Source organism: Esox lucius, chromosome 24 (assembly GCF_011004845.1).
Source record: "Esox lucius isolate fEsoLuc1 chromosome 24, fEsoLuc1.pri, whole genome shotgun sequence".
Classification (NCBI taxonomy): domain Eukaryota; kingdom Metazoa; phylum Chordata; class Actinopteri; order Esociformes; family Esocidae; genus Esox; species Esox lucius.
Window position 1 is genome coordinate 22,053,516 of NC_047592.1, and position 28,000 is coordinate 22,081,515.

Sequence of the window (28,000 nt, forward strand, 5' to 3'; positions counted from 1 at the left end):
TCATGCTCCGTCTTCTTTCCTGGAAGTATGCACGTTTATATAGAAAGGTTATGAGGAGTTTAAAGAGAGATTAACGCCGAAATGATTGTCCTATGTTCTCTGTTTTGGCTTACAGACTCTTCTTTTATTTGTAGTATGAGATGTAAGGACAAGCAAAATAGTCTAAACATGTGAAAACAAGATAATTCCGATATGGCCTACATTTCTGAAATTGACCCATTACTCACTCTTAATTATTTAAGATCTACTCCATATAACGCCTAGGCTGCAGGGCTACCTGTATGAATTTAATGATCACATACCTGAACATTAATGCTGTCAAATGAATTCCTATTCACATAACCATCCTCATGTTCTCCCAGGGGCGCTCTGATGGGGATATGTGTACAGTCAATCGCATGGAAAATCCCCTTCTGTCATACGTAAAAATGGATTTTTGAAATTCAATTAAGGGCCACATTTTGGAATGTGTTAATCATAAATGATTTGCCGGTCAGAAAAGGGCAATAATTAAAACTGCTATACAGTCTGTGTATTATGTCTAAATAATTTAAAATCAGATTGAAGTACAAGAATAGTCTGGTTACTGTTTACTTCTCTTGACAACTATTTTATTACCTAACATGGGCCGGACATAATTACCTTAACCCCAACAAGCAGTTGCTTACCAGCAAATAGTAATACCATAAACCAAATACCTATTATCTCGATGGAAATTGGGACTCAAAGTATGACCTAGTTATTTTTCACATCAGCTAATCTCATCAGGTGTTTGTTTGATGCAACAGATGACATGCAATAATTGGTTGATGCATGATGTGTCTTAGGAGGGGAACCGACTCTTGGGTTCTTGGGAGTGACAAAACGTGTTACCAAACATTTGGCAGAATGACCAGAACCCAGGAATTGTTGTAGCCCCCCCCCCCCCCCCCCCCCAATCTGTAGCTGTATAGTAGGAAAGAGTCCCACTATGGAAATATGCTTGAGGCTGTAACTCTCTCATCCACCAATATAATCCTAGACTCCTTCCAGCTGTGTACAGAGGTCAGGTGTCCACCAAGAGACTGACAGCGAGGCTAAAGAGGCAAAGATGGACAATGTCATTAAACCAGGAATATGCAGTAGTGTTTCCACACCCAAACATCTAGGGTGAGACGGCTACCTCTGCCTCAGTCCATGACCTCAAGATTCTCTTCAAAACGGAAGCAGCAGGATCCAAACTGGTGCCATCCCGGGTTACATTCCGGTGTTCCTGTAAAACAGTAAGATATTGACCAGTCTAAATGGCTGATTAAGACAACAGGGTACATTGTGGTTTTCAGTTTACAATAAACGAGTTTGAGCTCCAAACTGCATTAAACTACTAAATGACACCATGTTGAAATATAAGGGGAGTCCTTACTAAAACATGCATCTCCCAAAGAAAAAGCAGCACTGAGAAGCAGGAACATCGTTAACACCCCCATGGCAATGTTGTCCTGAAAACCGATGAAGAACAGTTCCTGTCAGAAGCCTTACTAACTGGCAAAAAGAAAATGACCATGACTAAAATAATTTGTTTGTACCAAAAACATGTTGCTATAGAACACCAACATCTGTCCAGTTCCTCCAAAAGTTTGATTACCAGGACTCAATTAAGATTTTAATGAAAACTGAAATACTACTGATTCTCCAGCAACGGTCTCCTCCACAATATTCAGGTGAACTCCTCCACAGTGGAGGAGACTGTTGCTGGAGTTCCAGTAGTATTTCAAATTCCATTAAAATCTTAATGGAGTCCTGGTAATTTTAACCAGGAGCAACCACAAGGAATATATTGTCATTCAGAACTTAGACAAACTTTAATTAGAATGACACCTGTTGAACACTCACCTTCTGAGCACCTCAGTTTATCACACCACTTGTTAAGGCCTCTTCTAACACCTCCACTGAGTCATCCTGTGATGTGAGTTCTGTAGCTCTTCTCCTTCTTAAGGACCTGAGATGAAGGTCCTTCATTACTGGGCAGGCTTTATCACAGGAGTCCCTAATTAAGGCTTTGTAAACTGATTGTTTGAAATGTGAACGACTTTTTCCTTTTTTTGAAGGCTTAAATATAAAACTGACCACAGTAGAAGTCCTATCCCAGGTCAGTGTACATACATACACAAAAGGAAATCGATACAGTGGAGAGGATACTGCCTGAAATCAGTTTCCCAAAATTATTTTCAGTACTCCACATCTGGAAGACAGCAGGGGTGGAAGAGTCACTGAGGGTTGGAAAAAGGCTCAATCATGTTCTGTATTTTGCCAAACAATGTCACACCTGTGTCACAGAGGAAGGAATATATAACCACATTTTTTTCACTAGATTTAAATATATTTTATAATTGTAGATTTTGGTAGGAATCTTTAAGGGATGCAAGGCTGTTATAAAATATCTTCAGAAAATATGTATAGACCGTTTAATGTCAGCAACACCCCTTAAGAACAAACATTTACTGCAGATAATTCAGCGTTCAACTTCAGCATAGTGTGTTCATTGAAGATGCATTGTTGGTTCCAGTTGATTTATCTTTTTAATAAGCACACAGAAGAAAATGTTCTCACAAATATCATTCCAGCGATGTAAATTTGACACTCAATTCTGCAGTAATATATTGTGAAATAATTGATTTGTTAGTTGATCAGTGAATGGTGATTGGCTTACTTCCATATTTCATCTGAATACATGGTTCAATGGTGCAGTTCAAGTTTGGTTCTCCTTTTCACCTCTACCCATACAATCACTGTTGCTCTGGATAAGAGGGTCTGATAGATGACTACAACGTTTGAAATGTAGAACACCAAATAGCAAAATGTGCCAGAACAGTTTAAGGTCACGATGCTGGTCCAAGACAAAAAATTTAATTACTTGGGTACTAGTCCACTATAGGACCATGTCAGTTCAGGTGAAGCATGTTTCAAGTCACTGTTCCATTAACTCATTAACAGAAAACAGGGTACCTTTACAAAGTGTGCCTGGACAGTATCAGAGCCCCCAATCCAGGCAAGGGAACCATCTGTCAACTGCAATAGAAAGCGGGACTCCTCTGGGCTGTGAACTGACACCAGGTTGGCCCCAAGGGTGAGACAGTGGCTCTATAGGTAGAGCAGACCTCATTAAACATTGGTTGGCTAGTCTTTTTACATGTTATTTCAATTTGGCCACAACCACTAATGCCCTTTGAAACGGTGTAATACTGTTGGTCTTAACCACTGGCTTATTCATAAAATCAACAGGATAGGATTATCTTGTCGACAAATGCTTTTTAACTATGAAATCCAAATGAGTGCCTGGAATAGATTTGTTTTTACACTACTGAGTGTACATTGTTTTTTGCTTTTTCACCTTGTCTAGTATTTTAAATACACAAAGAAAATGTCAAACTGGATGAGCAGGTTGATTTCAACAGAATCTCTTCATTCAGAGGGGAAGTTCGGAGTGAAGTTGTACCTCTGCCTCCATCCATGTTCTGGGAGTCCTAATAAACTGGAAGCAGCGGGATTGAAATTTCACCCATCCTTGTCGGCATGTTTTTTTCTGTGAACCGGTAAGGACAGGATACAGGACGTGTTTGTAGCTCCAGCAGGATTTTTAAGTAGTCCAGACTTACCTACAAATGAACTTAAGTTACAATGTTCATATAATAGTCAGATCACGCCCTTTAATGTTAGAAACACAAAAGCAATGAATGAATTACCCTCCTTTGAGCCAGCCAGCGTGAAGGTGGCACTGAGAAGCACGATCACGGTCAAGAAGGTGAGTGTCCTGAGAACGCAGGTTGACAAAGACTGGTTTATTCTACAGCCACACGTCTGAACTTTTAGAACGCAAGCCTGCTGCTGACCAACAGTTGCTGTCCCAGCTGACATCTGCCACCACACCCAGTGTATTTCAAGACTACCATGTCAGAGGCAACTAACCATGGCTAAGGCATCATATAGTCAACCACCTACAGTGGATCACTTTCAACAAGACCTTCAGGGCACTAAGGAATGAACAGGGCATCACTTGGGAAGCAGACAGAAACAGAACACTCACCGATTAAGCACCACAGGTTACTTCACGTTGGTTCTCTGCAAGGGTCTTGACCGCCTCTCACTGCCTACTGCTTCTTTTAAAGGTCCTGTCACAGGTGGGATGAATGCTCTGGTTTGTTTTGCCAGGTGCTCCTAATTGAAATGTGGCAAGGGCTCAATCACAGCTTTTGCCTCAAAATCTTGGGCGGAAAGACTGCACTTAAAGGTCAGTTCTTTCGTTGTCTGAATGTTGTCCAGAAAAGCTTTGTTCATGAAAGCAGAGTTATGCCTTCCCATTTCCACTCAAGCCTACTGTCAAATTACTGGTGAGGCATCAGCCAGCAGACATGCTAACTGGAGCAGACCAATTACCTAGTTGTAGGGCCTGTTAGCCATGGTAAGTGAAGACAAAACTGGAAGAGGATGTCATGTCACACTGGGACCTAGCTGGTTTCATTAACACTAAGCCGTTTACAGACCCTGGGTATTGTGCAGAATGTTCCCTATGCCATTTTAAACTGATTTTAATTGCAACCCCTCAGGTCATAAGCACATGGTCCTCCCACTCCAGTTCACAAAGAACCACCTCAGATTGTAGGTTTGCATTGTATAGAAGGAATACATTTTAATGCAGAGCAGTATCATGGAGGCAATAAGTCTGGCAAGAGGAATGTGTGCACATGTTTTATTAGTCAAATCAGGAGCACTCACAAGAACATTCATGCTTTTGATTATCCTTAGTCTGTTCAGAGACACTGAAGTCTGATCCTGCCAGATCTACTCTGTCCTTAGAGAACACTGGGAGGGAAACTTCATTCCACATGTAGATGACCACTAGCAGTGTTTTATTATGAGTATTTTGTTTCATACTTTTATTTCATGGGACTTTTATTTTTACATTATGCTATCTGCATGGGGGACTAATCTCGCACACACACACAAAAATAAAATAAAATTAAAAATATTACACAAAAAAAATATAACCAAATATACACCAATAGCTTCATGGGAAGGCACGTTACAAGACGATGCACGTTCCTACGACCAAGTTAAGTTAATGGCGGCAGCCTTCCCTGGATCACCACTCTTTAGCACCCTTTGATATGCGGAGCGAGGTATGTGTTTCATTGTAGTGTACTATTTCATATAAATTCATTTCATACGTTCATTTCACATGATAGCTGTTACCTGCTATGCTGTTATCAATGTGATGCTAGCTAGCTAAAGTGCATTTGTCAAAGGATTATTTTGTATCTGGCTAAATTGCCTTTGTTATTTTTCCCTTGAGTTTTCACGGTGTTGGTGCTATGCACACTCATCTGGATTAAAGAACACCCGTATGGAAACACTCCCAAGACTGTTTATTTCAAGTTGAAGGGCTGCTACACCACATGTTGCATCATTCCAGTGTTTCTCTGAAGAATAAGAAATGTATCAGATGCAGCATGCAAACAAAAAGTCAGATGACTAAACCTATAGTGGATCTACAGTACCTCCATAGTTCATCTGGATACATGGCCTTCTGGCAGGATCAAAGTTCTCCGGCTTTCCTTTGGCCCAGTTCTTGTAATTGAATTTGGAGCCATCACTCCAGGACCATCGTCCATCATGTGTGTGGAGGGGGGGGCGATCAATGAAGATCAGGTGGTTTTGGAAGTTGCCTTTAGCAAGCACATCCTGAATCTTCCCACTACCATCTACACATAAATTAAAAGCTACTCCCAAAATGTGCAGAGTGACCAAAAATGCTAATGGAGAGTCCCTGTAAGCTGACCGTCAAGCATGATTCAGGTGTAGACGTGGTTCATAAGGTCCTCTAAACCTACATTTGAATTGAGATGTTACCCTAGACTTCATGTTCCTAGTGAGTCAGTCCAAATATACTCTACCTGGGCTGAACCTCCAATCCAGAGCGGGAGGCTCACAGTCTGTGTTAGTGCCAGCAGGAACTGGAATTCCTCAGGGTTGTGCACCGATGCAAAGTGTCTAGAGTAGCTGTCGGAATCATGCTCAGACTCTAGATTCTGGCCCAGAGACACAGTTGTGCTAGAATAAGAGGTAGACCAGGACAAAGAACAAGTTCATTGTACAGTCCAGTTTTACTGTCAATCCTCAAACCTTGTGCTGTGAGTTTCAATAGACCAGGCTGCGAGGTGAAAAGCCTTAAGCTTATGGAAAGGTCCAGTTGAACAAAGCCCTGGTTTATTGGTTTATTATTTAACTGGAGCCCTGCCCATTTCAGGAACTTGACTTTGGTTAATTCACAGAACAGTGTTACCTCTGCTTCACGCCAGGTCGTCGCAGTCTAGTCAATCAGGAAGCATTGTGACTAAAACTCAAACCATCTTTTTGGACACTTGCGCTTACCTGAGAACAAATCCCAGTCAAATGAATGTTCATTCATCACATCACATCTACTACAATGAAACAGGAACTGTGCTGTGAAGACTGAGGGGAACTATAGGGAGAGTACAGGAAATGGAACTAGTGGCCGCACAACATATCCCATACAGTCTATTGGATGAAATTAAGTCCCTCCCCCAGACCTTGTCCAATAGGTTTGAAGAATGACAGGTACAAATTTGAGAATATACTAAAGGGTTTGTTTCATCACCATTTCTTCCTAGAAACCAAGAAATATAACTGACAACAGCCTGAACCTGGTCAACACAATGATGTCAGATCTCTTTCAAGGGCATAGCTTAAAAATGCACAGACTAATGTTCACCCCATCATCATGGAAGTGGACCCAATTACCCCATTGCCTGCATCACCCAGAGCAACGACAGCACTGAGAAGCAGAACGGTCAACATGGTCACGGTGAGAGAACTCTGAAAGACAGACGAGGAAGAGACAAACAGTTTCAGAAGTCACATTAATGCAGGCAAGTGAAGCAGTTCCCTAATATCTTCCAGCCTGCGGTACAATTAATCTAATTTATTTAATAATAAAAAAATCAAACATCACAACTGCATCACTCAGTACTCTGAGTCATTCTCCACTCCTTTTTAAGGACCAGAAACCGATGAGATGAATGTCCTGGATTACTGGGCAGGCTTTATCACAGGTGCTCCTAATTAAGTCTTGGTAAACTGACTCCTTTTCCTGTTTTGTCATTGTCAGTCCTAAAATCCATTGGAGGAGGTAACAAGGGAAGGGTATTCTCATCCAATGGGGTTTTAGGAGAGGACACAATGATCATTATATTGAAAGCAGCCCCCTTCTTTTTTTTCAGCAAAGTGGAACATTTGTCTTTAATTGATTTGATCAACTATGAAAAATACAGACCAACAAGATCTTTGATCGGTCTGCTAATAAGACAAAACAAATGATGCTGCCTGTCTGAATGCAGCCTCATCTGACAGATCTTGCATTGTGATATCAACACATATCTTGGCAGAGTCCAAAAAGAGTTGGTTGATTTTCTTACAGATTATGTACTGATCTTCAGCAAAAATGTAACTCTAAGCATACTTTGGTTGACCCTAAAATTCCTACTCTTAAGTGTTTAGGAGACATGTGGTTTCTACCTCTAACACCTTGACATTGAAGTTTTGTAGGAGACAGTCATGAGATTTGTTTTAATACATTACATAGCACTTCTCAAAGACCAAAAGACAGTTTACAATACATACAACTACAGAGAGCAATGAGACAAATTGTAACACAAAAAGCGGGGTTGGGTCAAACATAGGGCTGGGGAAAGCTTGTTTGAACAGAAGAGACTTGAGGTGGTGGATGAAGAGGACAACAGATTGGGAGTCCTGGATGAATTGTGGAAGTGCATTCCACAATCTTGGAGCAGCCCTTAAAAAAAAGCCCCGTCTCCAAAGCTCCACAGCTTGGAGCGAGGAATGAGGCCCGCAGTGGCAGAGCGGAATGACTTGGAGGAATGGTATTGAGGAATAACTTCAGAGAGATAGGGTGACAAATAAAAGACTGGACAGTGCCGGAAAAGCCATGGGTCCATTCAGAACTGGATGAAACTGCTTTCAAGAATGTTGCCCCACACATGGAAAGCCATTCAGAGCGATGTTAAGTTAAATGTCAAGAAATTTGAAATCTTAAACTGGGCCACATTCTAGACCCTGAAACTAACCATCAAGGACACTTAAGTTAAATAAAGCATGACAGTAGAGTTCAGCTGTTTTATTGACAACCACAACAATCAATAGGTAAACATGACAGAAACAATTGATTTCAATCACTTTGTGAGCAGACAGAAGCAAAGTGCTTTTCACATCCTTCATTGTTCCAGCGATGTTTATCTTCAAAGAAAACAGTAGACATTACTCCCAAATCAAGTATTCAATGAACTCCCAAGTGAGATTTGACAAAAGGATCAGTGAATGACTGTACCTCCAAAATTCATCTGAATACACGACTCTCCACTAATAGAGTTGTTAGGCATTCCTTCTGCCCACTGTTGGTAATTAAATCCAGAGCCATCAGTCCAGGACCAGCTCTTGTACTGTAGAGAAGCAGTGAGGTCTCAGCAGCAATGCAAAGACATGACATTTGTATTCAGAAAGTTCACAGGTTACTACAAAATGCAGATGCATTAGTAAGGCTAAAGACTGTTGGTCTTCAGATACAAAAGTTATCAATAAACATTGTATTATTTGCAGACAAACTACATTAGTATAATTTTATTGTAATATTGACCTGGGGACTGAGATTATTATAATAATGTCAAAGAGATTTGACATCACAAGCATCCTGACTCATTTCCAGATATACCCAAACAGCTTACTAAACTGGGAGCAAGACTGTCCCTGTGGACATGTAGTCAATGATAAAACGTGTTTTGTTACACCAGTATGACAAGGTACCTGACTCATCTCTGGCTGGCCACCATCAGTTCCTCCAATCCAGGTCAAAGGTAAATCAAAAGTCAACGCTTTCAGAAATATAGACTCCAGCCAGCTGTGTACTGAGGCCAGGTGTCCACCAAGAGACTGACAGTGGAACTGAAGAGGCAAAGACGGACAATGTCATTTAATAACCAGTGATGTGCGGTCGTGTTTATCCACCCCAGTCTAGAGTTAGGGGGCTACCTCCGCATCCGCCCAAGATCTTGGAGTCTCATCGAAAATGACACAATGGGAACCAAACTGGCGCCATTCCCCAGGGCACCCGCGTGGCCCTGTAAGACAACCATAAGGAAAAACATCTAAATTAGGGGTTGTAAAATAACTGGGTACATTCAAATACAAGTTTACAAGAGCCATGACTAACCAACAAATTGCATTAATCTGCTGAATGTTTCCCCAAACCAGTTAAATCACACACTATGCAGAAATATGAGGGCCACTCTTACGCCAATGTGGATCTCCCAGAGAAAAGGCAGCACTGAGCAGCAAGAAAATAATCAACCCTGCCATGGTGAGGGAGTCCTGAAAGAACAAGACAAATACCAGTTCTTGCCAAAATTAAGTCAATATTACACTAACACTAGCTACCATCTTATCCAAAGAAGATCACTGTAATCAGCACTTTAACCAAGACACTAAATTCACCAAACAGGGACTAGTGTCATGTGGCATAAAGACAGTGTAATCAGACCTGTTGACCTCTCACCTTCTGAAATGGTCAGTTATATCACTTAAGCCCTCTACAAACTTCTTCACTAAGTCTCCCTGTGATGTGAGTTCTGTGTCACGGCTCTCCTTTTTAAGGACCTGACACAGGTGAGATGAATGTTCTTGATTGCTAGGCAGGCTTTACACCATGTGTTCCTATTGTAAACTGATTATTGGATAGGTGAAGGATTAATTTTCCTCATTCAACATTCTCAATTTAATGCTCATGTCCTCTCTCCTGGTTTTATTAAAACCCTTTGGAGAAGGTTCTCATCCAACAGGGTTTGAGGACAGAGTACAATGAGCATGAAACTGACAGCTCCCCTGGTCTTTTTAAGGTAGAAAAGTTGATTTCTTTGACCAATCAGATCTGCACTGAAACATGTGACTTCTATATAATAAGAGAGACCAAATTGCAATTCCTGAACACAGCCTCATCTAACAGATAATACATTTCCTAGATTGGTATTGGGAACATTTCATATTCAGAGTCCAAGTAGGGTTTTTGTTGCTCTGACTCCGTAACTTGGGGATAATCTAGAGGGATAATACAGCATCTAGAGGGATAATACAACTCAAAATGAAGCACGTAAGATAGTATCACATTTATTTATGAAACCCTTTTTACAACAGCAGTTGTCTTGAAGCAGGTTTGTGGAATGAATAGACTAATTGAAACTGCCACATGCTAGACTCAGGAACTAACAATCCTCAAAGACATGACCTGTAAAATTAAGCCAAATGACACGAGAAATGTGTTCAGCTGTTTTATTGAAAACCACATCAACAGGAAGACGTCACAGCAACAGTTGATTTAACGGCTTCTGGAGCAGACTTTGTCGTGGCCGGAAAAGGGCAATAATTAACAGGTAAACAGTCGGTCCATTATGTCTAAATAAAAAAAAATCTGATTCAGATGTATAGGAATGGGCTGGTGTTTTAATTACTTCCATTGGCAACCATTACCTACCGCGGGCCACACAAGTGTCTTAAGGTTTGGGTTAGTAAAATGGCTGGGACAATCTAAGGCCTGCGGGCCATTCTAAGCATTAACCCAACAAGCAATTGCTCACCAGCAAAAAGTAATGCTAAAAACCAAATACCTACAAAACATCTAGATAGTGAAATTACACAAGCAATGCTGCAGTAGTGTACAGAATAGTTTCAGGGTCTGACTTTTGACTGAATTAAAACGACCATAACCTGCAACATGCTAGAATCTGGAACTAACAACCCTCAAGGTCATGACATGTAAAATTAAGCCAAATGACACAAGAAATGTGTTCAGCTGTTTTATTGACAACCACAACATTCAACAGGAAGATGTCACAGCAACAAGTTCATTTAATGGCTTCTGGAGCAGACTGATGTAAAGCGCTTCTCACAGACTTCGTCGTTCCAGCGATGTTCATCTTCAAAGGAAACAGTAGAAATTACAAACACAGAGACAGGATTCAATGAACTGTCACCTTAGATGTGATTGATGGACAAGTGAATGACTATACCTCCAAAGTTCATCTGAATACACGGCTCTCTGACACCATTATAGTTGTTGGGTTCCCCTTGTGCCCATTCATGGTAATTAAATCCAGATCCATCAGTCCAGGACCAGCTCCTGTCCTGTGGAGAAGTGTAGGTTTCAGCATCACACCCATGACATTTAGGCATTCATTAACTACACAAACTACCACAGAACACAAATCCATTTGGAAAGCTATAGAAACACTAAGACTGTTAACCTTTTCAGCCCAATCAACAAACATCTATATTATGGTGTCCCCAAACACAGACTGGCTCACATTGACATCATTAAACTACAGTACTGGTCAACTGAACAGGCTATTGAAGACATCACACAATAGTTCAAACAGATTTGACATCACCTTCTACTTGGAGGGTTTTCCAAGGATACCTAATGACCTTACAGATCTGGGAGCAAGACTGTCCCTGTGGAATTTTCTAACTGTGGTCATTCCGATGAAACTCATTTCGTTACACCAGTCAGACGAAGTACCTTTCTCAACTCTGGCCGACCACCATCATTTCCTCCAATCCAGGTCAAAGGTGAACCTACAGTCAACGTCTTCAGGAACCTAGACTCCTTCCAGCTGTGTAGGGAGACCAGGTGTCCACCAAGAGACTGACAATGACGCTAAAGAGGCAAAGATGGACAAGGTCATTAAACCAGGAATATGCAGTCAATGCTTTCCACACCCAAATATCTAGGGTGAGACTGCTACCTCTGCCTCATTCCATGACCTCAGAGTCTCTTCAAAACGGAAGCAGCGGGATCCAAACTGGTGCCATCCCCGATTACATCTGGATGGCCCTGTAAGACCAAAGTAAGTAAAACACTAGGCTACATGTAACCAAGACAACAGGGTACATTTAAGAAACATTTCCAAGAATCAAAACTAATTCACAAGTGGCATTAAACCAGTCAGTCACATTGTTGAGAAAAGGGGAACCCTCTTACTCGCATCTCCCAGAGAAAATGCAGCAATGAGAAGCAGGAAAACCATTATAACTCCCATGATGTAATCCTAAGAGAAAACAAGACAAAGACCAGTTGTCATCAAAAGGCTTGCTGAAATTAGCAAGAGGAAACTGATCCCGACTAAAAGACTATTAACCTCCTACTTGGAGGGTTTTCACCACAGAAGAAGCTCAAAATTTACTATTGAACATCAACATTTTAGGTTCTATCCAGACTTACCACAGAATTTATTAACAGATCTCATTTGTTAGGAATGTACTGAAAAAAAGTCAATACTCTCTTTTCCACTAGAGTGGATCACTAGTCATCACTTTAACCAGGACATTAAATTCACCTCACAGGGAACCGCGTCTTTTGATATCAAGGCAAACAGTGTAATAAGAATGACACCTGTTGACCTCTCACCTTCTGAAATCTCCAACTTCACTTGTTAAGACCACTTCGGATCTCTCCACTGAGTCTCCCTGTGATGTGAGTTCTGTATCTCCTCTCCTTTTTAAGACCTGAAACAGGTGAGATGATTATCCTGGATTACTGGGCAGGCTTTGTCCCAGGTGCTCCTAATTAAGTCTTTAGAAATTGATTACTTGCAATGTCAAATACCTTTGTTTCCATCCACTTATTGAACTTGGTTTATGGGCAAAATCTAAAGTTTGCATATAATGTTGATGCACGTTTCCCAAGCCAATGTGCATTTACACCTAAACTGATGTGTAGCAAAAAAATCAGTTTCCTGCTAAAACACTTTGTCGCATGCATTCTAAATTGTCAAATAAAATAACGGAAACGTTGAGTATTTCCATCGTTAGTTTTCTACTAGATGTTGATTCGTGCTTAAAAATGTTGTCAACACACTTTGCCCACTGGCTTTGCCCTGATAGCTGTCTAGCTAGTCCAACCCCCACAAAATGGAGTGACTTCATGAAGAATGTATTAATATTGGATACGTTTTCATAATTTTTTCATTAGTCAGTTGAACGCCACCGTTAATGTCATCTTCTGGTCACCTGCCATCCAATATGTTTGGTACATTGTTGTATTTAGTCAAGAAACACCATAACCTCACCTGCCCGCCAGTACCAACTGCTGGCCGCTTAATATTTTCCTTTCTTTACCCTTCCCTGACACCTGACTAAATTATAACACATGACTGCAAACCTATTAGACAAGTAATTAGTGATATGTATATCTCTATCCATCCATCAACTAGGTCGACATATAGACAATCCACCCCTGTTGTACGTAAAGACGTTTGGTCAATGTTTCCAAAATCGAATTGGTGCTGTTTCCATCAAGCCTATCTTAACGTTTTTTCATTCAACTACTACATTCAGCTTCTAAAACCCAGCGTACAGATTGGCAACATGACATATACACACACCTTTGTACTATAATAAAATAATTTAAATTATTACATGTTTTTTCTTTCTGCCGGATAACAAGCATCTCCGAACTGACCACATTTCAGCCTTTAGAAACACAACTGAGCCCTAGCACCAGGTCTTGTGAAGCTGTTTGCAAAAGCAGATCAATATAGAATGAAATTGAGTACTTTAGACCATATTTCGCCAAGGTATGGTCATGCGTATTGTAAAATGCCCTATAGAAACTCCCCATAGGAATTTTGGTTAGACAAATTGCTGACAATAAAAGGCCTACTGTGTGGCAACCTCTTTGTGTAGAAGCATTATGAAATGATATCAAAAGGTAACACTCTGATTACTTGTAGACTATTTGGATTGTATGTCAGGGGTTCTGATTCACAGTCCCTGACAAAAGTCTTGTCGCTTGTGTCCAAATTGACCTGAAGTGCCGCTGAAATATATTTCTAATCAAGATGTCTTTACAAGAAATGGCTCATTTTAATCCCAACAGCTTTTGTAATAATGTTTCAGTGCAAAATGAAACTGTCAAAAAGTATTCTGATATTCACAGCTTGGTAAAGCCCATTGAGTCAATTTTTGCAAAGACATAAGTGTTGTCGCCTTATCATAAGAGCTTCACCTGTGACTAATAATGGATCAATTAGGTCTCAGGTGTGTACAAAAACAACCCCAGTACACTAGACCTTCACATCAACTGCAACTAGACCTCTGCAAACATGCCTAAGATTCACCCTGAGACCACAGGTTTGATTATCAAGAGGCTGAAGATCAGATCCACTGCTGTTGTGGCAGACACCTTCAATGTATCTCAGCGTCAAGTACAGTTGATAAAAAAAACATTTGAAGACACCGGAGACGTTTTTGACAAGCCCAGGTCAGGCAGACCCCGCAAGACAATTGCTCGAGATGACCGTTTGTTGGCTCAAAAATCCAAGGCCAGCCCCTTTTCCACTACAGCAGAGCTCCACGAGACCTGGTCACCTCAAGTCCCTGTGTCAACCAGAACAGTTTGTGGGATTCTGTCTCGAAATGGCATCCATGGTCGAATCAGTGCCCAGAAGCCAGCACTAAACAAAAGACAATTGAAAAACGTGTGGCGTTTGCCAAGGCCCAAAGCCTGCTTAAAGGATGGATGCTGGAAAAGTGGAAGAAGGTGGATTTTTCAGATGAATCTTCTGTTGAATTACACCACAGTCGCCGCAAATATTGCAGGAGACCTACTGGAGCCCGCATGGATCTGAGATTCACCCAGAAAACAGTGAAGTTCGGTGGCTGAAAAATCATGGTCTGGGGTTTCATCCAGTATGGGGGTGTGCGAGAGATCTGCAGGGTGGAAGGCAACATCAATTGTCTAAAATACCAAGAAATCTTGGCTACTTCTTATATTCCCAACCATAAGAGGCCAAATTCTGCAGCAGGATGGTGCTCCATCGCATACTTCCAAATCCACAAAGTTCCTCAAGGCGAGGAAGATCAAGATGCTCCAGGATTGGCCAGCCCAGTCACCAGACATGAACATCTTTGAGCATATGTGGAGTAGGATGAAAGAGGAAACATGGAAGATGAAACCAAAGAATATTGATGAACTCTGGGAGGCATGCAAGACTGCTTTCTTTGCTATTCCTGATGACTTCATCAATAAATTGTATGAATCCTTGCCAAACCACATGGATGCAGTCCTTCAAGCTCATGGAAGTCATACAAGATATGAAATTTGAAATTTGACTACAAAAATCTTGACTACAAAAAATATGGAATAAGTACACAAAAGTCTCTATTTTTAAACTATTATAAAAATGACATTTGCACACAAAAATAGGTTCATTTGCACACAAAAATAAATGCTGTAGAGTGAACGACACTACTGTTGAAGTAAAAGACAGTACCTTGAAAACACATACCTTGGGCTAATGCCCTTTGAAAAGGACAGTTTTATTAAGTTTCTGTCACATGTTGTTGCTCTGTAAGCTGAGGTTTGTAATTCTGGCAATGTGGTGCAGCCTTAACTTAAAAAACAGGGACACAATTATAACAGCATATGGTGGTAGCTGTCTATCCCATACTGCGTCTCGCCGATGTGCTCCCATAACACAAACATCCTCTGAACTGATCCTTTTTCAGACAATGTAAACAACCTCAAACAGTTTGATGGACTGTGATCGTCTGGTACTGCCTGATGACCCACTGCTGCCCTGACGACCCTCACGGTTCCCTCTGATGGAATCACCAGACCTCCATTATTTTTTTTAAGTCAGCAGGTGGTAGCTCTGGTCCTTGATGGCAGATGCAGCATCTGTCACCAGGCTGGCACGGCAGACATAACACGACAGCTTCTTCAGAGCCCGTCGTACAACAAATCCTGAAATTTGAGTTAATATAGTAATATCATAACAACAATCATTAATAAGCATGGGGAAATTAATGGGACACCTTTTTAGGCTATCATGAGATAGTTTTTCCCCAGATTTTGACTATTGGCACTTTTGGTTGAAGGGAAAACAGACTTTCAGTTAGCCTTCACCTGAAATGTACACGAGAGCGTTGTCCACAAGACCATCGAAGCGGACGGGAAAGTAGCTGTGGTCATGTACTAGGGCAGGAATGTCAGCTGGTAGGGACTCTGTCATCCTGTGCCGTCACATTGCCTCTGCATGGTTTAACAACCCCACACCGGACCATCAGCTTCCTAAAGATGTACTTGAACTGGCTGGCATTAGGGTTGTTATTCCAGCCACCGTAAAAGAAAAAACAAGATATACGAGTATAGTACAGCTGTTCAATACATGCTTTAAAATGTTTTATGCTTATAAAAAAAAATAGCCACCACTGAATGATCTTTCCACATAAAGTTGAATGACATTATCATACAATTCAGACTGTATCAGTGATGATAAATTCTGCAAACAAAGTCAAACCCAGACATTTTTCTAAATACTCAAAATGGTTTGTGACACTTCCAGGTATTTTGTATGCCTTAGGGTTTATGTCTTCAGAAAACACATTTAAATATTTTTTTTAAATTACATATGGACCGACAAATTGAAAACAATACAAGCATTTGCTGACACTGTGTCACTGTGTCGGCTGGTAAATATAAATGATGAATCCTACCAGATGCTCTGATGGAGTTGAAGAGAAGCTCCAAGTGGTCCTGGCTGAACCTGTAGGTCAGGACATATCGCTGTCCTTCAAGCAGCACAGGAATCATCGACATCAACATGTCAATGTTTATGATGAAGCCCAGGACAGAGAGGAACCGTCAAAAGCAAATACTGTATTACTATGATGATCCTGCCAAAACAGGACACAAGAAAGCAGGAATGCAAATGAATGGTATAGGGTGACTAGTAAAGCTGACTAGTTTGCATCCCTGACCTTAAAAGTATAATCAGTGTGAGGTGTAGGACCCTTAAAAATACTTTTAGGACACTAAACCTTCTTGAATCAATTGACAACATAACATGCTGAGCATCCAATACATACCATTTTGACACCGGCATGTGGTGAGGAAAAAACTGAATACAAGAGAATTGGAACCGAAACATTTGCAGACAGCAAACAAATTGGAGCAAGATAGTATCATAATAATAATAATAATAATAAGTACCACACCATGAACTTGACGTAGACAGAAAAGAGCATCTAATGAACTCAATGCAGACAGAATCATGTGCAACTTTGCTGGTTAGCAGCTAAACTGTAACGTTAGCTGCTACCCAGAGAGCAATGAGTCGGCAGACCGGAGGCGGTAGAATAACAGTTAAGCACTGTGATGGAATGAAAAATGCTGATGTTAAAAACAGAGTAAGTAGAATATTTGGTACCAGGTAATGTGCAATATCAAGTATCAGAGGTTGTAAATAGTATTCCCAAGCTATTATTAATAGAATAACAGTTAAGCACACTGATGAAATTAAAGTCGAATTTTGGTACTAGTTAATGTGCAATATCAAGTGACAGGTATGAAATAGGATTTACAAACTATAATAGAATCGTTAAGACGGAATGAAATAAGCCAATACTAAAGTTAAAATACAAAAAGTGGATTTGGTGAGTGTAGTCTGGCACTTCTGGCTTCTTGATGTTACTGACTGCAGGATAAAGAAAGTGTTCCAGGTCAGTGATGCTGGGGTGTCAGTAGTCAGCCTAGGTCGGCTGTGGGTCCTCTTGAAGTGAGCCGCTGTCAACCCGAAGCAACAAAGGCATATGGTAATTCTGAACCTACATTACACACAAAAAAGTTACATTTAAGAAAGAGTGCACATTCTCACCTGCTTGCGCATTGCATTCCCTCAGGGCTTGGTTCTCCTCCCTCAGAGCTTGGATTTCATTCTGGAGTCACTGGAAATCTACATAAAATAAAAAAACAACTACTAAAAGCAATATTTTCAATACTTGTAAAACACTGGACAATAAGACATAGGCCTAGAATATACCTTCATAGCTGAAAACTTTGTGCTGTACACGAGATGCCAGGGGCATCCAAGGGCCAATAACAAAGCGATGACTTTCTCCTATTGATAATCATTGACGTAAAAATATGTTTGAAGTAATTGCATACATTTAATGAATTGGACTTAAATGTAAAACTTAGTTTAGCGCAACGTATTACATACCTCCAGCGTTTTCACCCATATGCTGCCAGGACGCACCTATAGCCGACAGCTTAGGGCCGGCGGCAAACAGAAGCCCTGCGGATATTTTTAGCTATCTGGGTATAGGTCTCACTCAAAGCTTATTGTTATTAGCCAGCAAATAACTACAACCACATCCACAAATATTGTAATTTAGACAAAAGATTAGTTGTCAGAAAATTGTTATTGGTGTAACAGCTCGATTGTGATATCTGCCTTGATAACTTGCCGTGATTCACAACTATGCTGCACAATTAAGTCGTTTTTAGAAAAGAAAAGCGGCAATTTCAACCTTTTCAAGCATTCAGAATGATAGCCACGTTAATAACGTTTGTAAGAAACCAAACCGTTTGTAAATCCTTTTAGGTTTCAGCGAGATAAGAGTATTTGTGTTCGCGCTGATCACTCACCTTACATCAGGTACAACGGAGTCCGCCAGAAAGCCTGCCTGTGACAAGATGGCCGCCGGTGATGCCGGAAGTGACTGCGCCATAAGACATCTAGCCTTTATATATGATGTCTATGGTTCAACCTGACTTTCCGAAGTGGTGTTAAACCGTACTACGGTGGTGATTAAGATATTTGTTAGTTGACTCGGTGTTCACTTCCTGGAGTTTTTGCACAACGGCTCATTCTTCCTATTCACATAACCACCTTCATGTTCTCCCAGGTGCGCTCTGATGGGGATATGTGTACAGTCAATTGCATGGAAAATCCCCCTCTCTCATACGTAAAAACATTTGGTTAATGTTTACATCAAGCCTTTCGTAACATTTTCAGTGTAACAGGTCTTTTATGAAAATCCATGCCTGATGGAAAACTGAAATTAAAAGCTGCCACCCTCTCTTTTTCTTTTGCGTGGCGGAAAAGTAGATTTTTTTTCTCAGTAATTGATTTCCGACCAATCAGATCAGCTCTGACAAATACAGACCAACGATCTCCTGTGATTGGTCTAAATGTCATTAACAATAAAATTATGAATGCAGCCACACCTGACAGATCTTACATTGCCAAGATGTGTTGGTAACGTTTTATTTAAAAAGTTTTTTTGTAGATGTTATAAAGAGTAACTACTGACTATCAGCAACTTTTTACCTAACCCAGAGGAGGGCACACTCAGGCTCGGGGCCAAATCAGGATATGAAAGTCAATGGAGGGCCACATGTTTTGGCCGGCCAGAAAAGGGCAATAATGTCTAAATTTAAAATCAGATTCAGAAGTATAGAAATGGGCTGGTGAGTTATTTACTTCCCTTGACAACTATTACCTACCGCGGGCCTCAGGGTTAGTAGCCCTGTACTAACTCTAACCTTAAGCCATTTTAACCCCATTCTAAGCTTAACCCCAACAAGCAATTGCTTAACAGCAAAAAGTAATACTATAAACCAAATACCTATAGAACATCTAGCTATTGTGAAATTACACAAGCAATGCTGCAGTAGTGTACAGACATTAGTTGAAGTTTGATTGAATGAACTGAATTAAAATGCCCATAAACTGCCACATGCTAGACTCTGGAACTAAAAACCCTCAAGGACATGACCTGTGAAATTATGCCAAATGACATGAGAAATGTGTTCAGTGGTTTTATTGACAACCACAACATTCAACAGGAAGATGTCACAGCAACAACACTTGATTTAATGGCCTCAGCAGCAGACTGATGCAAAGCGCTTCTCAGACATCGTCGTTCCAGCGACGTTCATCTTCAAAGGAAACAGTAGAAATTACTCCCACATAGACAGGATTCAATGAACTGTCAAGTTAGATGTGACTGATGGACAAGTGAAAGACTGTACCTCCAAAGTTCATCTGAATACACGGCTCTCTGACACCATTATAGTTGTTGGGGTCCCCTTGTGCCCATTCCGGGTAATTAAATCCAGACCCATCAGTCCAGGACCAGCTCCTGTCCTATGGAGAAGTGTAGGTTTCAGCATCACACCCCCATGACATTTAGGCATTCATGAACAAGTAACTAGCACAGAATTCCAATCCATTTGGAAAGCTATAGAAACACTAAGACAGGTAACCTGTTCAGCCCAATCAACAGGCATTAAGGTGTCCCAAAACACAGACATCATTATACTACAGTCCTGGCCAACTGAACACGGGAGAATGAAGACATTACACAACATTCCAAACAGAACTGACATCACAAGCATCCTGTAGACCTATTTCCAACTACACCTAATGACCTTAAAGATCTTGGAGCAAGACTGTCCCTGTGGAGTGTTTCTAACTGTGGTCATTCTGATGAAGCGTGTATGAAGAGGTATCTTTGTCAACTCTGGCTGACCACCATCATTTCCTCCAATCCAGGTCAAAGGTGAACCTACAGTCAACGTCTCCAGGAACCTAGACTCCTCCCAGCTGTGTACAGAGGTCAGGTGTCCACCAAGAGACTGACAGCGAGGCTAAAGAGGCTAAGATGGACAAAGTCATTAAACCAGGAATATGCAGTAGTGTTTCCACACCCAAACATCTAGGATGAGACGGCTTCCTCTGCCTCAGTCCATGACCTGAGTCTCTTCAAAACGGAAGCAGCAGGATCCAAACTGGTGCCATCCCTGATTACATTCGGGTGTCACTGTAAAACAGTAAGATATTGACCAGTCTAAATGGCTGATTGAAAAACACAATGTACCCTGTTGACTTAGTTTACAATAAACGAGTTTGAGCTCCAAACTGCATTAAACTACTAAATGACACCATATTGAAATATGAGGGGAGTCCTTACTGAAACACACATCTCCCAAAGAAAAAGCACCACTGAGAAGCAGGAACATCTTTAACATGGTGATGTTGTCCTGAAAACAGATGAAGACCAGTTCCTGTCAGATGCCTTACTAACCGGCAAAAAGAAAATAACCATGACTAAAATATTTGTTTGTACCAAAAACATTTTGCTATAGAACACCAACATCTGTCCAGTTCCACCAAAAGCGTGATCACCAGGACTCTATTAAGACTGTAATGAAAACTGAAATATTACTGGAACTTCAGCAACCGTCTCCTTCACAATATTCAGGTGAACTACTCCATAGAGGAGGAGACGGTTGCCAGAGTTCCAGTAGTATTTCAATTTTCATTACAATCTTAATTGAGTCCTGGTAAATTCAACCAGCAGCCACAACACGTGGAATATATTGTCATTCAGAATTAAGACATACTTTAATTAGAATGACACCTGTTGAACACTCACCTTCTGAGCACCTCAGTTTATCACACCACTTGTTAAAGCCTCTTCTAAAACCTCCACGGAGTCATCCTGTGATGTGAGTTCTGTAGCTCCTCTCCTTCTTAAGGACCTGACACATGAATGTCCTTGATTACTGGGCAGGCTTTATCACAGGTGTCCCTAATTAAGTCTTTGTAAACTGATATGTGAACAACTCCTTTTCTTGACCATCTCAATTTAATACATAAGGATTCAATTGAAAACTGACCACAGTAAAAGGCCTATCGCAGGTCAGTGTACTCCATTGCCAAAATGCATTGTGAAAATGGGTTCTGGGGTGAAAGAGATTGCCTAAGATATTATGTATGGATTTTACAGGAATGTTGTCTCTTATTCAAGAAGACAAAACACATACAATAAAGGAAATCAATATAGTGGAGAGGATACTGCCTGAAATCGGTTTCCCAAAAATATGTCCAGTACTCTACCTCTGGAAAACAGCAGGGGTTGGAAAAAGGTGCTGTATTCTGCCAAACAATGTCACTTAGGAAGACAACCAATTTTATGAAATCTACAAAAACAACATCTCTAGATTAATATACATTTAATTATTGTAGATTTTTGTAGGAGTCTTTAAGGGATGCAAGGCTGTTATGAAAAATCTAAAAATGTGTGTCGACCATTTAATGTCAGCAACATCCCTTCAGAACAAACATTTACAGCAGATAATTCAGTGTTCAACTTCAGCATAGTGTGTTCATTGAAGATGCATTGTTGGTTCCAGTTGATTCAACATGTTTTTAATAAGCACACAGAAGAAAATGTTCGGTAACAAATATTATCATTCCAGCGATGTTCCTCTTTAAATGGAAACAATAGAACCTTGAATTAGACACTCAATTCTGCAGTAAAATATTGTGAAATAATTGATGTGATAATAGATCAGTGAATGGTGGTGGGCTTACTTCCATAGTTCATCTGAATACATGGTTCTCTGGTGCGATTAAAGTTGTTTGGTTCTCCTTCCGCCCAGTTCTGGTAACCAAATGTGGAGCCGTCACTCCAGAACCATTGTCTGTTCTGTTGGAAAGTGGTGAATGGGCTCAGTATCAAAACATGGTGCGCTTTCTTAGTGTACGAACTCAAACGACACATTGGTCTTCTAGCACAAAGTGCAAGATTTCTCACCGCGTCAGCAGTAACATGTAGACCGGCCCTGTTGAAATCCAATTAGCAGAAAGTGATGGATTTTAAAGGCCCTTGATTTGATGGTAGATTCTTGCCCCAAGTCTACAACAATTTAATCTAAAAATGGTTTCCATGTATTGGTGGCAGGGGACAAGGTAGCATTGAGAAAGCCTGCATTCACCACTACCCATACAAGCACTGTTGCTCTGGATTAGAGGGTCTGATAGAGGACTACAACATTTGAAATGTAGAACACCAAATTGCAAAATGGGCCAGAACGGTTTAACGACACGATGCTGGTCCACTATAGGACAATGTCAGTTCAGGTGAAGCACCTTTCAAGGCAATGTTCCATTAACTCATTAACAGAAAACAGGGTACCTTTACAAAGTGTGCCTGGACAGCATCAGAGCCCCCAATCCAGGCAGGGGAACCATCTGTCAACTGCAATAGAAAGCGGGACTCCTCTGGGCTGTGAACTGACACCAGGTTGGCCCCAAGGGTGAGACAGTGGCTCTATAGGTAGAGAAGACCTCATTAAACATTGGTTGGCTAGTCTTTTTACATGTTATTTCAAATTTGGCCACAACCACTAATGCTCTTTGAAACGGTGTAATACTGTTGGTCTTAACCACTGGCTTATTTATAAAATCAACAGGATACAATAGTGCAAGTTCACAGATAAAAAAGTAAAATAACCTGGTCTAGTTAGAAACAACGTTGTAACAGTATCATGTCAGGTATTCAAAAATTATACACCTCCACAGGTGCACTTGGAGTGGAGATGATAGATAAACCGGTGAGAATGTACACCGATTAGTGTAAAAACGCCATGGTGTCAAACACTGCATAGTGTATAGTATTATCTAGCCAACATCGACATTTTATCTTTGAAATCCACATGAGTGCCTTGTGGTTTGCTTTTTCACCTTTTTAGATGCACATAAAGGAAATGTCAAACTGGATGAGCAGGTTGATTTCAACAGAATCTCTACATTCACAGGAGAAGTTCGGAGTGATGTTGTACCTCTGCCTCCATCCATGTTCTGGGAGTCCTAATAAACTGAAAGCAGCGGGATTGAAATTTCACCCATCCTTGTCGGCATGGTTTGTTCTGTGAACCTGTAAGGAGAGGAAACAGGATGTGTTTGTAGCTCCAGCAGGATTTAAAGTAGAGTCCAGACTTAACTACAAATGACCTTAAGTTACAATGTTCATGTACTTGTCAGATAACACCCTGTTATGTTAGAAACACAAAAGCAATAAATGAATTACCCTCCTTTGTGCCAGCCAGCGTGAAGGGGGCACTGAGAAGCACGATCACAGTCAGGGTCAGCATGGCGAGTGTCCTGAGAACACAGGTTGACAAATTCTGATTTATTCTCCAGCCACACATCTGAACGTTTAGAATGCAAGCCTGCTGCTGACCAACAGTTGCTGTCCCAGCTGACATCTGCCACCACACCCAGGGTATTTCAAGACTACCATGTCAGAGGCAACTAACCATGACTAAGGCGTCATATCGTCAACCACCTACAGTGGATCACTTTCAACAAGACCTTCAGGGCACTAAGGAATGAACAGGGCATCACTTGGGAAGCAGACAGAAACAGAACACTCACCGATTAAGCACCACAGGTTACTTCACTTTGGTTCTCTGCAAGGGTCTTGACCGCCTCTCACTGCCTACTGCTTCTTTTAAAGGTCCTGTCACAGGTGGGATGAATGCCCTGGTTTGCTTTGCCAGGTGCTCCTAATTGAAATTTGGCTCCTGTGTTCCAGGCAAGGCCTCAATCACAGCTTTTGCCTCAAAACCTTCGGCAGAAAGACTGGTCTTTAAGAGGTGAGATGACTAACAAGTGCCAGCTGGCACCTTCCTGAATGTTCTAGAAAGAAATTGCACTTAAGTCAGTTTTCTTTCATTGCCTAAATGTTGTCCATTTTGGTTGTCTAGAAAAGCTTTGTTCATGAATGTAGAGTTGTGGAAATTGTTCACTATAGCCTTCCCATTTCCACTCATGCCTGTCAAATTATTGGTGAGGCATCAGCCAGCAGACATGCTAACTGGAGCAGTCCAATTAACAAGTTATAGTGCCAGATAGCCACAGTAATTGAAGACAAAACTGGAGGAGGATGTAAAGTCAAACTGGGACCTAGCTGGTTTCATTAACATTAAGCAATTTACAGACCCAGGGTAGTGTGCAGAATGTTCATTGCCCGATGAGGGGTTACAATTAAACCGATTTTAATTGTAACCCCTCAGGTCATAAGCACATGGTCCTCCCACTCCAGTTCACAGAGAACCACCTCAGATTGTAGGTTTGCATTGTATAGAAGGTATAAAGATTAATGCAGGGCAGTATCATGGAGGCAATAATTCTGGCAAGAGGAATGTGTGCACTTGTTTTATTAGTCAAATCAGGAGCATTCACAAGAACATTCATGCTTTTGATTATCCTTAGTCTGTTCAGAGACACTGAAGTCTGATTCTGCCAGATCTACTCTGTCCTTAGAGAACACAGGGAGGGAAACTTCATTCCACATGTTGCATCATTCCAGGGTTTCTCTGAAGAATAAAAAAAATCAGATGCAGCTTGCAAACATAAGTCAGATGACTAAACCTATAGTGGATCAACAGTACCTCCACAGTTCATTTGAATTGAGATGTGACCCTAGACTTCGTGTTCCTAGTGAGTCAGTCCAAATATACTCCACCTGGGCTGAACCTCCAATCCAGAGCAGGAGGCTCACAGTCTGTGTTAGTGCCTGCAGGAACTGGAATTCCTCAGGGTTGTGCACCGATGCCAAGTGTCTAGAGTAGCTGTCGGAATCATGCTCAGACTCTAGGTTCCGGCCCAGAGACACAGTTGTGCTAGAATAAGAGGTAGACCAGGACAAAGAACAAGTTCATTGTACAGTCCAGTTTTACTGTCAATCATCAAACCTTGTGCTGTGAGTTTCAATAGACCAGGCTGCGAGGTGAAAAGCCTTACGCTTATGGAAAGGTCCAGTTGAACAAAGCCAGGCTTGGTAGCAGGAGGCTGGAGTCCCTAAACGCGCAAGTGTGTGTTTGTTCAGGTCCACCAGCACTCAAGACACTACAAGCACACAGCTGGCTAAGCTGAGTGGGACGAGGGGCACACACACACACACACACACACACAATTTGAATTTCACTTTATCTTCAGACCCTGACAATTAGAGCCACACTCTATCTGTCTGAGTTGCGGGGGCCAGGAGCCATTTCAACATAAAAAAAAAAAGAGCATTTGCTCAACAGCTGACTTGTCTCTCAGATACAATGTTACAGTTGGGTCACCTAGCAGTCAAATTCTTTGAATTTGGGAAAGTCCTCTACCAGTAAGAAATGGAATCACCACTGTCACCATTTGAACCAATCATCGTATAATACACACCTACAATTTCGGGTGTTATAACAATCTAAGAAAGGCTGATCTGTTACACGGCGTGCGTGTTCTCAATTGGTGGCGAATTTAAAGGCAAGGCAAGCAATGCTAAATATAAATATGGTCCTGACCCGACAGTGTTTATTGGTTTATTATTTAACTGGAGCCCTGCCCATTTCAGGAACTTGACTTTGGTTAATTCACAGAACAGTGTTACCTCTGCTTCACGCCAGGTCCTCGCAGTCTAGTCAATCAGGAAGCATTGTGACTGAAACTCAAACCATCTTTTTGGACACTTGCGCTTACCTGAGAACAAATCCCAGTCAAATGAATGTTCATTCATCACATCACATCCACTACAATGAAACAGGAACTGTGCTGTGAAGACTGAGGGGAACTATAGGGAGAGTACAGGAAATGGAACTAGTGGCCCCTTCAACATATCCCATACAGTCTATTGGATGAAATTAAGTCCCTCCCCCAGACCTTGTCCAATGGGTTTGAAGAATGACAGGTACAAATTTGAGAATATACTAAAGGCAAGTGCAGGCAAGTGAAGTAGTTCCCTAATGTCTTCCAGCATGCGGTACAATTAATCTAATTTATTTAATAATAATAAAAATCAAACATCACAACTGCATCTCTCAGTATTCTGAGTCACTCTCCTCTCCTTATTAAGGACCAGACACAGATGAGATGAATGTCCTGGACTGCTGGGCAGGCTTTATCACAGGTGCTCCTAATTAAGTCTTGGTAAACTGACTCCTTTTCCTGTTTTGTCATTGTCAGTCCTAAAATCCATTGGAGGAGGTAACAAGGGAAGGGTTTTCTCATCCAATGGGGTTTTAGGAGAGGAAACAATGATCATTAAATTGAAAGCTCCCCTCTTCTTTTTTTTCAGCAAAGTGGAACATTTGTCTTTAATTGATTTGATCAACTATGAAAAATACAGACCAACAAGATCTTTGATCTGTCTGCTAATAAGACAAAACAAATGATGCATGTCTGAATGCAGCCTCATCTGACAGATCTTGCATTGTGATATCAACACCTATCTTGGCAGAGTCCAAAAAGTGTTGGTTGATTTTCTTACAGATTATGTACTGATCTTCAGCAAAAATTAAACTCTAACCATACTTCGGTTTACCCTAAAATTCCTACTCTTAAGTGTTTAGGAGACATCCCAGCCAACACGTTTATGTGGGGCCCATATGGGTTACAAATGGGCGACAGGGGTACAGAGTGGGCATGGGCTCAAAATGGGCTTCTTATCTGGGGCCCACTTGGGTCAACTGAGTAAGTCCAACATGGGCAAACCCAGTTGGGCTCCCTTTGTGGGGCCTAGGTCGTTCACTAATGGGAAATGAGTGCATGGGTTGAAAATGGGCTACACTTGGGGACTAATTCAGTTTACAGGAAGGAGGAAGTGCAAACAGATATCACATATGCACCTTTGAAATTACTTTTATCTATACAAATGCCAACACAATTGCCATTTTAACAAATTTTCGGCCAATTAAAAGGATCAAGACCCTGCAGATACTGTCACAGTGGTGCAGTCAAAAGTATGCACACTTTTACTCACAATATAATTTAAACAGTTACAAAAAGACACCTAAAGGTACAGACACTGTACAACGGTGACACAAATAATAATAATTTAAAAAAGCAGGATATATGTCGCGAGATTTCATTCAGCACTTCCCATCCCCCTCGCATTTTTCGCGCCCGCGACACCATTCATTCTCTCAGTCTTACTCACTCTCTGCTGTAATTTTCGGGAGGAGATTTGGAAGATTCTCGCTGTCTTCGTAGTCAAGGTAAGTCAAGGTAAGTAAGTTACATTTCACAATATAAATGTTAATTAAAATACATTGTTTTCAAAACACGATGTTAACCAAAGGTTTCTTGTCGCTTTAGAATTTCGAATTCCCCCAGATCGCGCCATATTTTCCCTTATTTCTGGCGCCATGACCAAAGCTATCTGTACGCTATTATATTAACATTCTTATTTTTTTTATGTTATTGTTAATACACCAACTGTGTATTTTGACAAACTGATTGGAGTTGAGACTCCAGCTTTA

General features: G+C 41.0%; 4 protein-coding genes and 2 long non-coding RNA genes across 6 annotated transcripts; all 6 read right to left on the reverse strand.

Annotated features, from left to right (window-relative positions):
* Positions 1-4,722: 4,722 nt before the first annotated feature.
* On the reverse strand, positions 4,723-6,278 carry LOC105007139 (lectin-like). The gene is made up of 5 exons (XM_034290437.1): positions 6,275-6,278; positions 5,931-5,990; positions 5,535-5,738; positions 5,435-5,456; positions 4,723-4,864 (listed from the first exon to the last, which is right to left on the reverse strand). The coding sequence occupies exons 1-5, from the start codon at positions 6,276-6,278 to the stop codon at positions 4,819-4,821; spliced, it is 336 nt and encodes a 111-aa protein (XP_034146328.1). The 3' UTR covers positions 4,723-4,818.
* A 1,898-nt stretch (positions 6,279-8,176) lies between these two features.
* On the reverse strand, positions 8,177-9,705 carry LOC105007137 (ladderlectin-like). Its single transcript, XM_010865952.3, has 6 exons — positions 9,623-9,705; positions 9,363-9,438; positions 9,100-9,188; positions 8,875-9,012; positions 8,402-8,513; positions 8,177-8,310 (listed from the first exon to the last, which is right to left on the reverse strand). The coding sequence occupies exons 2-6, from the start codon at positions 9,424-9,426 to the stop codon at positions 8,243-8,245; spliced, it is 471 nt and encodes a 156-aa protein (XP_010864254.2). The 5' UTR covers positions 9,427-9,438; positions 9,623-9,705; the 3' UTR covers positions 8,177-8,242.
* A 1,198-nt stretch (positions 9,706-10,903) lies between these two features.
* Positions 10,904-12,612, reverse strand: LOC105007136 (ladderlectin-like). Its single transcript, XM_010865950.4, has 6 exons — positions 12,527-12,612; positions 12,101-12,167; positions 11,865-11,953; positions 11,639-11,776; positions 11,130-11,244; positions 10,904-11,036 (listed from the first exon to the last, which is right to left on the reverse strand). The coding sequence occupies exons 2-6, from the start codon at positions 12,156-12,158 to the stop codon at positions 10,969-10,971; spliced, it is 468 nt and encodes a 155-aa protein (XP_010864252.2). The 5' UTR covers positions 12,159-12,167; positions 12,527-12,612; the 3' UTR covers positions 10,904-10,968.
* A 7,101-nt stretch (positions 12,613-19,713) lies between these two features.
* On the reverse strand, positions 19,714-20,471 carry LOC109615002. The gene is made up of 3 exons (XR_002196030.3): positions 20,339-20,471; positions 19,940-20,054; positions 19,714-19,846 (listed from the first exon to the last, which is right to left on the reverse strand). It is a non-coding gene; the product is annotated as an uncharacterized LOC109615002 (long non-coding RNA).
* A 1,519-nt stretch (positions 20,472-21,990) lies between these two features.
* On the reverse strand, positions 21,991-24,302 carry LOC105007134 (ladderlectin-like). The gene is made up of 6 exons (XM_010865949.5): positions 24,132-24,302; positions 23,785-23,858; positions 23,537-23,631; positions 22,891-23,025; positions 22,287-22,401; positions 21,991-22,181 (listed from the first exon to the last, which is right to left on the reverse strand). The coding sequence occupies exons 2-6, from the start codon at positions 23,846-23,848 to the stop codon at positions 22,111-22,113; spliced, it is 480 nt and encodes a 159-aa protein (XP_010864251.1). The 5' UTR covers positions 23,849-23,858; positions 24,132-24,302; the 3' UTR covers positions 21,991-22,110.
* Positions 24,303-24,900: 598 nt separating this feature from the next.
* Positions 24,901-26,564, reverse strand: LOC117593936. Its single transcript, XR_004575397.1, has 3 exons — positions 26,223-26,564; positions 25,225-25,381; positions 24,901-25,075 (listed from the first exon to the last, which is right to left on the reverse strand). It is a non-coding gene; the product is annotated as an uncharacterized LOC117593936 (long non-coding RNA).
* Between the last annotated feature and the right edge of the window lie 1,436 nt (positions 26,565-28,000).